This window comes from Microtus ochrogaster, chromosome 7 (assembly GCF_000317375.1).
Source record: "Microtus ochrogaster isolate Prairie Vole_2 chromosome 7, MicOch1.0, whole genome shotgun sequence".
NCBI lineage: Eukaryota > Metazoa > Chordata > Mammalia > Rodentia > Cricetidae > Microtus > Microtus ochrogaster.
In genome coordinates this window covers 33,492,929-33,508,356 of record NC_022014.1, presented here as the reverse complement: position 1 = coordinate 33,508,356, position 15,428 = coordinate 33,492,929, and the positions used below count along the sequence as shown (strand labels likewise).

General features: G+C 45.5%; 1 protein-coding gene across 1 annotated transcript in view; it reads right to left on the bottom strand.

Moving 5' to 3' along the window:
- Positions 1-15,428, bottom strand: part of Myocd (myocardin) — a 91,667-nt gene that overhangs the window by 43,358 nt on the left and 32,881 nt on the right. The window contains exons 2-4 of the mRNA XM_005349862.3: positions 11,857-11,922; positions 2,528-2,583; positions 962-1,037 (exon numbers count right to left, since the gene is read on the bottom strand). Of these exons, the coding sequence (XP_005349919.2) occupies positions 962-1,037; positions 2,528-2,583; positions 11,857-11,922 (198 nt within the window). The remainder of the gene's footprint in view (positions 1-961; positions 1,038-2,527; positions 2,584-11,856; positions 11,923-15,428) is intronic.

Here is a 15,428-nt window from a genome sequence, read left to right as displayed (position 1 = left end):
TATGCATTCCCACCACCGTGCATGCTCTCTGTGCATTTCCACCACCGTGCATGCTCTCTGTGCATTCCCACCACCGTGCATGCTCTCTATGCATTTGCAACATGCATTTTCTCTATTGTCCTGGGTGGCGAACTCTAATACTCTTGTCTTTCTTCTCTGATACCCTGAAGGAATCACTAAGGGCAGACATTCACATCTTGGTCATCTCTGCACTGACAAGGTCAGCCAAACCCTTGCAACCCTCAGTGCAGCACTTTCCCACCGATTAAAGAGTTCCCAGAAAATGTCCAAGATGGCAACTAGGTGTTTACTTTGTTTCCTATTTCCCAACAAGATCAGGACTCTTTAAGACAGTTCCTCAAGTTGTGGTGACCCCCATTCATATAATTATTTTTGTTGCTACTTCGTAAGTGTAATTTTGTTACTGTTATGAGTCATGATGTAAATACCTGCGTTTTCTGACCGTGGTAGAGGACCCTTGTATAAAGGCCATTTGAACCCCAAAGTGGTTGCTGCCCGCAGACTGAGAAGCGCTGCACTGGAACAAAAACGCATCCACAGGGCAGAATCGAGCTGCTATGTGATGACTATGGGAACAACTAGATGAACTCCCCATGTGGACAGAGGAGGACTCTCTGTAGGTGCTCAGCAAAATGATGGAGCTGCCTGGCCTTAGGGTCAGGAATGGTGTAGGTGAGGCAGGAAATCAAATCTGAAGCAAATGGGTGGCTTTCTAAGTCTTCTGTGTGGCTAAGAATGACTGGATGACTGTTCAAAGATGCCTATATATATACATGTATACATGCATATATATTTGGTTTAGAAAGATTTTTATTTTATTCATTCATTTATCTTTGGAGAGTCTTTTAAAGGGACTTAGCAAATACAGAGACAAGAAGCTCTAGCGAAATGGCCCCCTGCTGGGCAGCCCTGCCCTTGTTTGTGATTTAGGTAGCCTTACCTTGGAGAATGTGCATATTAACCAGGCTGCCACGATCAGACCTGTTTCTGCCCTTGTGCTTTAGGGAATCTTCAGTCTGTAGAACAAAAGCACAAAACTCTTAATTTCTCTCCAAAGGAAAAAGTACTCTATGAGTAGCAAATGGAAAATATCCCCCTTTCCCCATGTTTTTGCAAAGAAACACAAAATTTCCCCTTAGAATTTTAGCATGGAAAGGAAGGGCAGAGGGGGGTGAAAAGCCTGGGCCCGAGTCAAGGGCTCTAAACATAAACACAAAGGCAGCCTAGCGATGTTCATATGGCAGTTGGCCTGCAGACACTTAGCTGTAATGGGTCTGATTGCCTAATTGTCACCAAAGCAACGAAGGTCAGAGATAAACCATTGCACAAACTTGCACTATGATGGACTCTCTCCAGCCCTTGCCAGTGATCTCTGACATGGCGAAGTGTGGAACCTGCAGTCCAGACTCTGGAAGGCACCCGGGGGAAGGGTGGTGTGCCACATCTCACTGCCATGGAGGAGCTGTCTGGAGGACTGACAGGCGAGGCTCAAACCAACTGAGGATCACAGGCTTCTAACTCCTTCCAGGTTCTTCCCTCTCCCTATTCTAGGTCTCCCCGCTGCTGGTGACATCTGTTGTTCATTATTCTGCCTTGCTAGGAATCCCAGCCCCTCACAAACAAGTTGGGAGAATTGCAAACTCTGTTCTTCCTGTCTATTCACAGCCAGGCTACAAGGCTGCAAATAACAGACAAGGAAAGACACCAGCCACTCATTTCCATGTCCAAGAAGGTGCTGGCGGCTCCTACATTGTATTTATATCACTGATATTATCAGGAGTAGAAATCTATGATAAAGGTGACCACTGAGTATGTCAAATTTTCCTTTAAATGAAAAACCGAAATGAACCAAACGACCCTGTCCCCCAAATGAGAAAATCAAATGAATGCCATTCTTTGTGTAGCTCTCCCTACTCCCAGCCTTCATCTTTCCACTGAACCCTTTTAGGAAATCTGATTTTGCTAAGAATGACTGTACCGACCGGGCAGTGGTAGTGCACACTTTAACCCCAAGACTCAGAAGGAAGAGACAGGCAGATCTCTGTAAATTTGGGGCCATTCTGGTCTACAAAGCGAGTTCCAGGACAGGCTCCAAAGTTGCACAAATAAATCCTGCTTTGAAAACCAAAAACCAAACCAGAACAAAAACGAAATTGACTGTAGTAAAAGATAACTCAGTGGGAAGGCCAACCTTACTTCCTTTCTTAAAGGTGTTCTGACCTTTTGACCTCTAGCCTATCTTTGATGACTGTCCTCCAACCTGGAGTGATTAAAAACATTTCCTTTTTAAACCAAAAAACTATCACTCTTAGAGCTGACACAGGAGGTGTCATTTCCACAGCTGTCTTTGTTCAAGGGAGTGCAAGTCTACAGGGTATGAGGACAGGGATGCGGCCATTTGGAGTTTGTTGCAGAAATCCTATGCACCCGAGCCAACATTTTAGCATGCAATATCTACGCCCTGTCAGCCATGCCTTGTTCAGAAAGGGCAGTTTGCAAAACTTACCTTGTCACTCTCCAAACTTTTTCTTGGGTCATGGAATTCAGTTGGACTTTTCAGTGCTGCAAAGGAAGATAAAGAGATGAGCCGGGCTGGCTTGAGGCGGGGTCAGTCTTGCAGGGTTGCCGTGTGCTTGCTGAGCTATGCACAGTCTGGAAGTGATGGCCTCTATCAGGCTACAAGCAACAAAGAAGAGAGACCCAGAGGATGCCAGCTGCCCAGAAGCCACAGGAGACAGAGGAAGGCAGAACTCGGGGGGGTAAACCAGGAAGAGCAGCAGAGGAAGGATTTGTGACAAGAGAAGTGGTGGAGGCAGGCCATGCCAGATTTCGGAGGACACAGGGGGGCCAGGCTAGAATAACATTGGTTTGAGGGCTAAGTGGGGCAGCTAACACCCTCACTGACTTCGCTAAGCCTTTAGTTCTATAAGCTTGGAGGATAGTTGTAGTCTGGGATGCGTGTGGCTATCCTGGAGGAAAAGGCTATTTCAGAATAGAACGTGGCTGGTTGATCATGGGCAGGCAGTCAAGGGTGTCAAGTGAGAAGCTGAGACTCAGAACATGAGAGCTCAAAGGGTCCAGTGAACTCCAATCCCAGTCCTAACCAAAGTGGGGAAACTGAGGTCCATTGCCATGGATTGCCTTGTACAGGAACACACAGTTGGCTCCTAGGTCCTCTGATTCCCTCATTTTTTTTTTCAGGAGTGGGGTTCCAGCTGCTCTCTGGCAGCAGAGGTGGCCTCCCCAGGCAGTCCTGTCCAGTGGCACAGAGTGGCACAGAGCGGCCAACCTGTCCCAGTTAGCACTTCCGGTCTTCTCTGTGTCCTCCCATCTCTCCTTGGAAGCACCTCTTCACTAGGGTTCCGTAAACTCGGAGTAGCAAACGTGCAGAGCAGCTTTCTGCACACATCTGAATTTCGTGTTGGCTTCCTGGCCTCCTGGGAACAGTGTCAGCTGGAAGCCATAGACAATCAGGCTTCACTGCAAGTGAAGAGGCTGAGCAGCGTACGGAGTTGCCTTGCTTTTCTTTTTAAATTAGTCATTCGTCTGGATATGTTTATGAAACACACGATCCAGATTCTACAAATATTCTAGCAGGTGTCCACTCTCACATTACAGGCAAGGATGTCATTTTCCGAATCTTGAATTGGGTTTTTGACTAGGTCAGTGTGTGTGTGTGTGTGTGTGTGTGTGTGTGTGTGTGTGTACCCATACGGAGCTCAAGCTAACAGGACCTGGTAGTACATAGTGGGGCTTGGCCATATTATTTTCTCTGTAGGATGCTGTTTGGGCATGCTTACCAATTCCCCCAACTCAGTCCCACATTAGCAATGCGGACCAAAGGCCATGCCAAAATTGTCCAACTGGCTGCTTTGTACCCAATACAGTCGACGTGACCTGTTCTCTTGTCAACTGGAGCAGCAGAGGCTCTTTTTCAAAGGGAAAAGGACAGATAGCTTGACTATCACATTTCACACTGACTTGGCAAGGATTTCTCAGCTTGTTTGTTGTCACATATTCCACCTTAAAATGGGCCCCCCAGCTACACTTACTACTGTCGATGCCATTCCCCCCCCTTCTCACTTTTTCCTAGTCAAGTGTTTCTGAGAAACAAGCGTGTGGTGCTATTGTGGTTCATGTGCTTTCTTCACCAGGAATCTCGGTACCCCTGGGAAGGAGGCTTGCCTTTTCTCATATTTGATCCGTGGAACTCATGATGGGAAAGGACAGAGTGACTCCCTCTTGCCAAGCTACCAGGTCACAGAGTCTACTCGGGCCCCTGTAAGGTGTGAGTTCTGCACCAAGAGGTGTCACCTCTTGTCCCATCTCCTGGGGTCCATGGAATTAGGCATTACATGTTAGTAGGGCTGAATTACTTTCATCACCAGTAAAGGGATTGATTCTGAACTGACCTTTATTGAGTGGTTAGGAAGAATAATGTGTTTTTCCTGGAGGTAGTCTCCAAAGAGAACCATAATCTTTAGATATTTCCCACATTCTAAACACAATTTGTTTTTTTAAAATTATCGTATGTATGATGTTTATGTGGGGGCACTATGCTGAGGGGCATTGAGGAAGACAGAGAATGACTTTGTGGGGTTAGCTCTCCCTTTTCACATTATGGGAGTTCTGGGCATTGAGCTCAGGCTGTCAGATTTGTGTAGCAAATGCCTTTAGCTACGGAACCCTCTTGCTGGCCCACACAATGCTTCTAATTGGACATGAGGGGAATTTACCCATTCTGCATCTTTGAGATTCTTCAGGTCTTACCAGAGGAGCTTCTCCCTTTTCTAGGAAACACTGTATTCCCTGCCCTGGTTCTACAAAGCCACAACTCATGACTGTCACTTCCTTTCCTGGGAAACACCGGAACAGTTTAGTCCTCGGTGTTAGGAGCACAACGGTCTTCTGGAACCTTCTACCGCAGGGTGGGAAGCTATGTCCATTTAATGAGGTCTTGAGAAGAACAGGAAGAGCCCTACATGCTGCCCTCACCGAGCCAGGTTCTCCTCGGGGTTTGCCGTGGGGGTCGGGTGTGCTATGGGGCATTAGCTTGAGGTCACACTATGGAAAACTCCCCAGCAGAGTGGCCCAGGGCTTGAGGTTTGTCTACCCTGTGACTCCAGAGAATGTGGGCTCTAGCCATCTCCCCTGCAGGCCTCCAAAAGTCATAATGCCTCCCTCGGTTGATTTTTTTTTTTTTAAATACACAAAAGACCACTTCTGCTGCCAGCCCAGGGAGTATCAAATGGCAAAATTTCATATTTAAAGGACACTGACATTTAAGATGGAAAAGGAATTTGGATTTCTAAATTAAAAAAATAAGTCCATGTGATTTCAAATTAGAATTCGACTATAAATCCAGTCAGCCACACATCTGACTTGTTCCCCTGGAGGAAGATTAATCGCTCCTCACAGGGGAATTGGTGTTCTCGCCTCGGCGTTCAGTCGCAGGCTATTCCTATTTCTGTCCCTGCAGCTCCAGCTAATTTGGGTCAGCTGTGTGGATAAACATTCGCCTAGATAAGAACAGGCCTCCTGCGGTCCGTTGTGCTCCACTCCGACTTCAGGCCTTCAAGGGGATCCAGTGAGGCCGAGGTTGCAGAGAACTCATTAAGGCTGAGGCGGGGTTCTTCTGTCGAGGGCGGGGCTTTGGTGTTGAGTGGCAGCCCACTAGGGATGCTGCGCGGCACTGACTTCTCTCTAGGGGACCTCTCACTACCAGGCCCAGAGAGAACTCCGGGTACTCTGTCCTACCCCACTGAATAGAGACGGAAGGCGAGCTACAGAGGGTTCTTAGGACAGGCCCCCAGGAGCGGCAATTCCCAGCATCAATTGGGAACTTGTTAGATGTTCGGGCCCTTGAACCCCATCTCAGAACCACAGCCTCAGAATTTCTGGGAGGGAGGTATAGGAATTTGGCTTTGAACAAACTCTCCAGGTGTTGTTGGTACCCAGGCTTAAGGACAACAGCCCGTGGGACTTGTAAGGCTAGTGTGCCCCTATCGAAGGTCTCACAGATACAGCTGGTTCTAATGAGAAGCCCTGGATTGGGATTGCCAGGATTGGATTTCAGTTCCTAGAAAGGATGCTCGGTGCCTGACAGTCTCTTTTGCCACTGCTGCCTGGAGTCACAGCAATGTAGTTTAAAAGTACCAGCTCCAGTGAAAACCATTTGCTAGTAAGTTTGTAGCTCACTTGTAGTTAGTTGAAAATAGACATGTGGATTAATAATGAGCTTAGTAATAATTAGGCCTTTTAAATTTTAATTTTATATGTTTTGGTGTTTTGCTGGCATGTCTGCGAGTATACCGTGTGTGTGCCTGGTTCCCACACTGGCCAGAGAAAGATGTCAGATCCCATGGAACTGAGGTTACAGAAGGCTGTGAGTTACCATGTGGGTGCTACAGGGTAGTCTGTGGGGAGGGAGACACGGTCACGTCCAGATGTGAGACTCATGATGCTGTGTGATTAAAGGCATTCCCGGGTACCTGAGAATTTAGGACCCATCTAGTTGAGACCTCTCCTTGTTGGTATAACCTTAAACGAATCCAGTAGGTTTTCTGCACTCTTGGCTTCTCACTTATAAAATGGACTTCATGGTGTTTGCTCATGCTGCCTTGCTTTGAAAGGCGAACAGGCCTTAAATACTTCCCTTTGAGTAGTCAGGATACAGGCTTTGTGGAGGTGATAGCAGCTTGGAAATCATTCTATCTATGTACCTATCTCTTTCTCTCTGAGGGGAAGTTGGTAATAGATCGCTTATTCTGTGCTCAAATTATAGTTTTTGGCGTTTGAAAACAGTGTATTTGCCCAATGTAGCTGGTGGCATTTAAGACCTGGTGTGTACACTAGAGTCTGACCTCACACATGCAAATAGTTGGGAGTTTCTCCTGTCATGGATACAGAGACAAATTTAAAGCCTGTCTCCAGTGGCTGGTTCTCTATTTCTTAAGAAACAGGCAACCGGAAAATTGAGGGAGAGCTGAAAGAGAAGAGAGAAGACGCAACTGATCCAGCTTGGCATGGAAGTTCAGGATACCGTCCCCTAGCTCTGAGGGCGAGATGGTAGGGAGAGAGGAAGAGGCAGACAGATTAATCCCCTCGTGCCCCGCGTTCTGCTCAGGCAGCCAACAGTGTGTGGTAGGTGCCCGTGGGGAGAAGCCAAGTCAGCTGGTGCACTGAGAAAAGGCAGGGGGACTCTGTCCCGTGAATGTCTCAACACTATGGTGAGGCTGCATGGGGGGGTGGGTGCGGGGATGGCCCGTCATTCTTCTGGCTACTCAGGAATGCCACAGAGTTCAGGGGTTTACCAAGGCTTTGCGGTAAGTATGTGGCTGATGTAGCTTGGATTAGTCTGCAAAACAAATAAAGGCAGCACCATTCACCGACAGCTCCTCGTGTCTCCAAATTCATTTACATAGATCAGATCATTGAACTCGAGCTGCCCGGAAATCCCTCTCCAGTCAGAGGTGGCTTTCTCTGAAACTGTGGGCACACAGTGACCTCTCTGGTCTCTAGGTCCTCCAACATCTATCCCAGTTCTTTCCTCGCCTTTTCCATTCCAGGAAGACAGCTGTATCCCTGTATTCCCTGAGTTTATCCCCATTAGGTGTTCTTTGGTAGCAGAGAGGGAAGCAACACTCAGGTTCCTCCTTCAAACCTCTTGGTAGCCATTCTCAAGAAGGGCTCTACACTTCCCCAACTGCTCCACAGAAACAGTTAAACGAGGGCTCCGTGGAGCTAGCTCCTTAGTGACTCAGAAACTCTGTCTGATTCCCGTGTGTATACCCTAGGTACAGCCTTACTCCTAGTAGATGCTCATAGCTCTAAGACCATTTTTAGTGCATCCAGGTCAAGAGGCTGAGAACCGTTTATGTGGGAGCTTTGGAAGGGGTCAAAATAAGATGGAGCCATTTAAAATTCTGAATTCAAGATTGGAGCAAGTCCGAGCCAGATCAAATCCTAGCACAGAGGTGGGAATGGGGCATGAAATTCCACCTCTCACTTTGGGGTTATTGACAATTGTTAGCTGCTGGGAGAGGGAGTTTCCTCTAAGAGTATAGCTCCCCTGGTTGATGATGCTCTGTTGGAAGCCTACGTGTCTTGCACATCATAGGTTTAAATAAAACAACATAAAGTTGGTTGGGTACGGAATCTGGGGTGTGTTTGGGAAGAGTGAATATAAGCGAAACTCTTAATGAAGCCATCAAATGAATAATAAAAATTTTAAAAATAAAAAGTGTCTGCCTGGGAGGGTGATGCTCAGGTATAAGGAGTGCAGGGAGGATATTTGTATGAAAACAATGAGGAAAACCCTCCTTGACGTTCCCAACGCAGAGGGAGCCCTCTTCTAAAGCCCCAAGAGTGCGCTTTCTTCATAGCCTACACCCTTGAGCCTACAGACCTGGTGAAGACATCCTTTCAAACCCTAGCTTCAGTGGAGAGTCAGACAGTTCCATATGGGGAATCATGTGTGTGTCTGAGATATAATTCAAACAATGTTTGGAAAGCATGGTCTTCACCATTCACTGTGAAAGCTGTCTTAGGATATGGCTCAGCCTCCTACTCAGGTCCAAAGAAAACTTTTTTCATAAGTTGCTCTAAGGTTCTACATTGGCCTAAGAATGCAAGAAGACATCTGTCTTCACTTCTAATCAAAAAATGGTGCATTTAATTTTTATTCAAAGCACCAGAAGTGGGAAAACCGTAAACTCATACAAACTCATAAAAACAAGTGAATGATTTTAAAGTGATTGGAGGTATTGGGAAAAAAAAATGTTGCTGCTACTGGTGTAGACTGTTTGTTACTTAGCAGCAACCTCAAAGCCTGCACATTACATGAAGAAGGAAGGAAGGAAATTGAACCCTGTTGGATGAGGTGGACAAGTCAACTGGAAAGAACATCTCAGCTCCTTGGGGTCAGAGAAGAGAAAACACAGTTTATCATCACACTGAGAAAAAGTGAGATCCCTCAGAGCTGGTCAGAGTGAAACATCCCATTGAGATGACTGGGCCATCCTCCACATTTTCCCAGTGGGTCTCTGCAGTATTGGAATCAAAACCAGGGTTATTTTTTTGTTTTGGATTTTTTTTTTTTGCACTAAAAGTGGGTGTTGCACCACGAGTCACATCCCACATCTCTCCTTGACTATTTTGGTCACAATGATTTACGTTCTTACAAATATAAAACAATTTCTTTGAACATTTGAGAAAAATGGTCTGTGTGGGGCCTGAGCCTAGCGGGTAGAAAGGGGGTCTGTGTGGGCACTGGACATCACGGGTTGTGACCTCTGCTCTATCACACGAAGAGAAAAATGGCATTCCTGCAGGCTCTGGAGATAACCCAACGTAAAGAAACAAAACAACTGCCCAAGAGTGGCAGTTTCCCATTAACTACGTATATGTGACAATTTAGAATAAATCACTAATGTGGCCATGGTTTTGTGTGTAGGCAATTTATAGTAAGTTGTGAAATTTTCAGAGAATTACAGTTATTTCACACCATGGGCCAAGTGAGATTTTACAATACTCTTATTTTATGTATTAAGTTCTTGCACGTGAATAGGAGAGGGCCCTGGAACTCGCTGGATCTGCTTTAGGACATCAGAAAACTGTCTCAGGCCTTCAGCTTCGTCTCCATGAATGTTAGCTAGAAATAAGGATTTGACTACCGTGAGTATCTCAGATGTCTGCTGAAGAGAAATATCACCCTAGTGAGGAGACTGTAGGGCTGCTAGGAGGGCTGAGGATAGGCCTAGGGAGTGTGAGGACCATTAGCACTGCCTTGGCTAGAAAACGTGTAGATGGCTTCTTGAAAAACTTAAAAAAAGAAAACTGAAAAACCTAAAAAGAAAAAACAACTGAAAAACTTTTTAAAAAATCAGAGAATTAGCTGAACTTTGCAGCTTTTTGTCCTTTCATTTTTTCCTCTCCTTTCCTTTTCTTTTTCTCTTAAAAAATTGAAATAATAGTTGAAGGTCTTCTTGGGGCAGACAATGAGACCCCACTGAATTAGACCCATTGCCAGATCCCCGAGTATTCTAAATTCCTCCCAGGAATCATCTTGGTCATTATTGTGGGCCTCTCAGTGCATGGCTCTGGATTCTGTACACAGTTAATAAAATGTGTTAAATAAGGCCAAATCCAGGAGAATCCGAGCCTTTGTGGAGCCTCCCACCCTCGTTTGCCTTTAGGTATGGTCCCTTGTTGTGTTGTGTCAAGTTAGTCTCCTATTAGGACTCTGGGTACACCAGCAGGGGCAGAGACTGGTTCTTTCTCTAGCTTCCTGAAGAGAGCTGAGCAGAGCAGGCCCATCCACACAGGGTCTGCGGTGTGTGCCAGACACCCACATTTTCCCACAGCAGGAGCCGCTTCCTTAGAAACTCTGGTTGGGGAGAGGTGGCTAATGAGCAAACCTTTATCATTTGGCTGGGTTTCGAGTAAGACATTTTATTCTTTGCAGGACATCCCTGCCCTGAAAATGTCTTGATGATGCAGCGGACTAGTCACAAACTCTAAGCATTTCAATAATGCTTCATTGATAGCTACCCTACTTGAGTCTGAAAATTCTGGAGAAGAAAACATTACATCTCCACTCTGTTCCTTTACAGGAAAAGATGCTCCATTTGTACACCTGACATGACAGCCGTGACCTTAACTACATCCCGGGGGGTCATCGCTGTCTTGACCTTTTATTTTTCACTTGTTTCCAGATTTATGCCCATAGGCTTCAAAAATATTCTTATCCAAAAGCAGGCTGTGAAATCCAGGTTCAGCATTTGGGCATGTGGGCTGAATTTTGTTTTAAATCAGTTGTGAACTTGGATGAACTGAGAGGTTCTGGTATGTGTGAGCCATCTGCCCTTCCAAAACGAGGAGGAATGGCCGAGAGATTTGCAGTCCCAGATCCCTGGCTTCCTTCCATCTTTCTCACTTTCAGGAGTCTGAGCAGACAAAAACGCTAGACACGAGCTTGCCGTCTCCGTTTCCCAGCAGGACAGTGCTGCTGGAGCAGTCAGTACTGTGATTACAGGACCGTCCGTCCCTTCTGTGCTCAGGAAAAAAACTCTAAAGAAGTTTTGCTCCAAAGGTCCCTGCTGTTCATCATATGGATGCTTAGCTAATATGAGGGCAGCTTTTGAATTACAAAAGGGAAAGCTTGAAGATTATCAGCTCTGGGCAGTCCTCGGGCCTCAATACGCCCCTATACATATTAACCACCATAGTCTTGCCTAGGGTACAGTCTGAGATATTAAACACTGAAGCCCAGTACTGTGCAACGATTCACATTTCTGCAGGTGTTATTATGAACACTGATTTTTGTATTTTATTTGGAGAATTAATATGAACTAATTGGAACTGTGATTTCATGTCTGGGACACCTTCCCCTAGACAACCAAGAATTAGTTTTAATTGTTAGAAAATTTCAAATAATCTTCTAAAACCTATGATAATCCTTCTTTGACTCAAACTTTGGGCAGTAGTTCAATATTATAGTATTCATGCTAGAACAGTATTGCTACTGAGTCTTCTACAAAGGAAATGCTTGACAATATTTAATTAATTGTGGGTTCAAATAGCTGAAGAGCCAGAGATGCCCACCATCCACTGAGTTTACCCTGGGAGTAAATCTACTATATTGGAGTCTTAGGAACAGCCTCTATATAAGCAAGCATAGGCGACAAAACATCCACAGCCTAGATGTCCTCGGATTCAGATTCCCGGGGATCTCTGCTGAGAGATACATCGCCTGAGACTAGCTGATCTCTAGGGTCTTTTTGTCTCCTGGATATCACAGCTCTGAGGGGATACGGAAAAGCGGCGGGTACTCACGTGGTATCAAGCCTTGGTTAGCCAGCTGTTCCTGGGTCCTTCGCTGTTGAAGCCGTAACTGTAAGACTTGGAAAAGGAAGCACGAGTGTGTGAGTTGGGACAGAAGAACCACAGTCACACGTTTCATCACACTTTCCTAGCCCTTCCGGTTTAAGGTCCAGAACAGCTTTGAACAAGATGGTGAAGTACATTGTTATTTCTGAGGCAGACACAGAGAGAGAAGCTTGAGAGGAGCAGGAGGCTCGCAGGGCTGCGAGTCTATTGCAGCTAGAAGACTGGGCTCCTTTGAGGAGACTGTTATTTCTCCACACAGTGTTGGTGTTTCCCCCTCTCTATTACACTGTTTTCTGTGGTGGATGTGACCTAGTGCTAGCTGGGCCGTAGCCTGCAACTCCAAACGGGAGACGAAGCGAAGAAAACATCAGCTGCGAGGGAGGACCCCCTGGAGCCCAGATCCCATCGCCACTCCTTAGTGTGCACCTGGGCACACTGCTGACTCTCCTGGATCTCGGATTTCTCATTTGTTATAGGAGCCACACTCACCTGTCAGCATTGCTATGAAGCCCAATAAAGCAAATGTATTCACAGAGCTTAGCAAGGGCCTGTCAGCAATGCTATCGTTAGATGCTAGAACTAGTCTGGGATTCTTATGGGAATTTAAAGGTTATCGGATTTATGCCTCTCTTAGGAAAAAAAAACTATAAATTATCCAAACATTATATTATGTACATGCATTAGATATTCATAACACAAAGATCATGCATAAAACATGTACCTGTAAAATGTTAACACTGAATAGTACAGGATTGTTAAAATGTGAGTAGAATATTTACAATTTTTTTTTCCTCTCCCTCAAACACATTCTGCCTTTGGAAATACAGCTTTCCCTTCATGAATATTCTACTTTCTCGGGAAGATTCTGGTTTTCCCATCCCGATCCTTGGCTTCAGTTGTTGGGAATAAGAACGTACGTTAGTCAACCTCCATTACTGTCACCAAATACCTGATGTAAACACTGTGGAGTGGAAGGGCTCGTTTAAACTTGTAGATTCAGAGGTTAAACCAACTCTGCCACTGATTAAAAACAGAAAACGCTGAACAAACCACACACACACACACACACACACACACACACACACACACACACCCTGAAGAAGCAGATTGCAGAGAACTCCGAAGCTTGGAGAAATGACTTGACGTTCTGACTTTGGAAGCTTAGGCTTGAAGACATCCGCAGTGAGAAAAGTGACAGAGACACCTAGAACTCCGGAAGCAAATCAAAGCTCCAACTCCTGGTCAGAAGCATCAGGGACCGGTGTTCTGCTGAGTCCTGTCAACTGCCAGAGTGAGATGAGAGGCTCAAGCAAGAGGGCAGTTAGGAGCGGAGGCCCCTAGCTCATCAGGATCCCCCAGTGTCACACTGATTCCTATTGTTTCCATGGGACAGACTCTAGACACAAGGGCGAGAATCAGCTTGGTTTACGTCTCGGTGGTTTAATTGTCTAGTATGATAAACACAGAAAAATCTGTTATTTCCAGAGGATTGTGACAGACTTTGGGGCTATATAGTATATGGCTTGTCCAATGTCTGGGGAACAATTTAAGATTACACACAAAGAAACAAGTCATTGGAACACATGCTAAGTGGAAGCGACAAAATAAAATAAACCCACGTTTTGGTCTTGGGTTGGGATTACCTATGGTTGGGATTACCAGATGAGGATTTAAAGGGAGTGATTTTTCAGCCATGCTCAATAAAGTCAAAGAAGCAATGATCAAAATGAAAGAAAGGATGGACAATCAAACTACAACACACACACAGAGAAACGAAATGGGAATACTGCAAACCTATCTGTAGAATGGTCTGGAAACACTCTTTTGTGGAAAATGGGTTTGCTAGGTCTGTAAATGACAAAGGGCTGAGTGGTCTCAGAGGCCCATCAAACTGAAGGAGGAAAACAGATGGAATTCAGCGAGCAGATTCTCGGGGGTTTATAAAACAATATCCAAACATCTGCCTCTGAGGAATTAAGACTGCCAAAGGACGCACAGCAGACGAAACGGTGGCTAAACAGCATGACTAGGGAGGTAATGTCAGCTTGAATAGCCACAGGCTTCTCATCAGAACTCCGGGAAGATGGAAGATCAAAATGAACCCTGAAGCTCTCAGCCCGCACAGATGCGCCCTGCAGGGATGAAGGTGGAGTCAGGTGATGTTCGGGGTAAGGAAAATGATGACACCAGCTGCCAGCTCACTCTGTTTCAAGAACATGGAAACTAATGCTGAAAGGAAACCTGGGTATTCAGAAATAAGGATATGAGCAACACTATCTAGAAAACATTTAAGATTTATTCCTTTCTTATTAATTTAAAAAAACGTGTCTATTGGGAGGAAGACTGAGCACCGCCTGCTGGCGTTCTCGAGGAGCAGGGATGCAGTGCAGACAGGATGGCTGTAGGGTAACAGACCTGCTCTCCTTGGGTCTTGAGCTTCCCACAAAGGTCCTCACGGCCAAGGCTTGGTCTGTGGCCTAAGTGCTCGGGAAGGGAAGGACTATTTAGAGCCCAGTAAGGAAGCTGGGTCACTAGGGGTGTGCCCTTGGATGAAACACTGGGTCCTGACCCCTTCTCTCATTCTTTCTGCTGTTCGAGATGCGTTTCCTTCTCTGCCGCGTGCTCCTGTCATGCTGGGCTGCTTTCTGCAGGCCCAAAGCAACAGAGCAGCTGGATCATGGACCGGGACAAGACAACCTTTCTTGTTTATATGTTGATTATCTCAGGTACTTGCGACAATACGTTTTACTAAAACGGGTTATTGACTACATACTTTCTATAATATTCACACAGTGGTATGACTTCAATGATAAACGCTAATAATACATATTATAAACCCCAGAGCACCCCTTCCCAAAACAGAAATACACCTTTAACAGCCAATAAAAAGGAATGCTGGCTGGTTCAGTCGTGGTGGTACACACCAGTAGGATTTGCTGAAGGAGGAAGAGGAATGAGGATCATGAGTTCGAGACCAGTCTGGGCTACACATTCTTGCTGGGTGGTGGCACACACCTTTAATCCTAGCACTTGGGAGGCAGAGGTAAGAGGATCTCCAAATTTGAGGTCAGCCTGGTCTACAGAGTGAGTACTAGGACAATCAGGGCTACATAGAGAAACCCTGTCTCAAAACAAAACAAAACAAAACAAAACAAAACTAATAAACAAGCAAGAGAATGCTAAATTACCAAAATAACCCAAAGGAAGAAAGAAAAGAAATTTTGGGAAAAAGAGAAACTATAAACCAAATAATACAGTGAGTGGAAGCTTTATACCTCACTGAATCAGTCATCAGAATGAAATTTGCTAGGAAGACATGTTCAGAATGGGCCTTAAAGGAATGTTAGTTAAGTCAGTATCTCCTATCTTATTATAAAGATTCGGATAAAAATGAATTGAAAATGGCTTGCCACTCAAAAAGTGTCTGAATATTAACCTTCATCAGGCGATGAAAGGAGACAGAGACAGAGACCCACATTGGAGCACCGGACTGAAATCTCAAGGTCCAAATCAGGAGC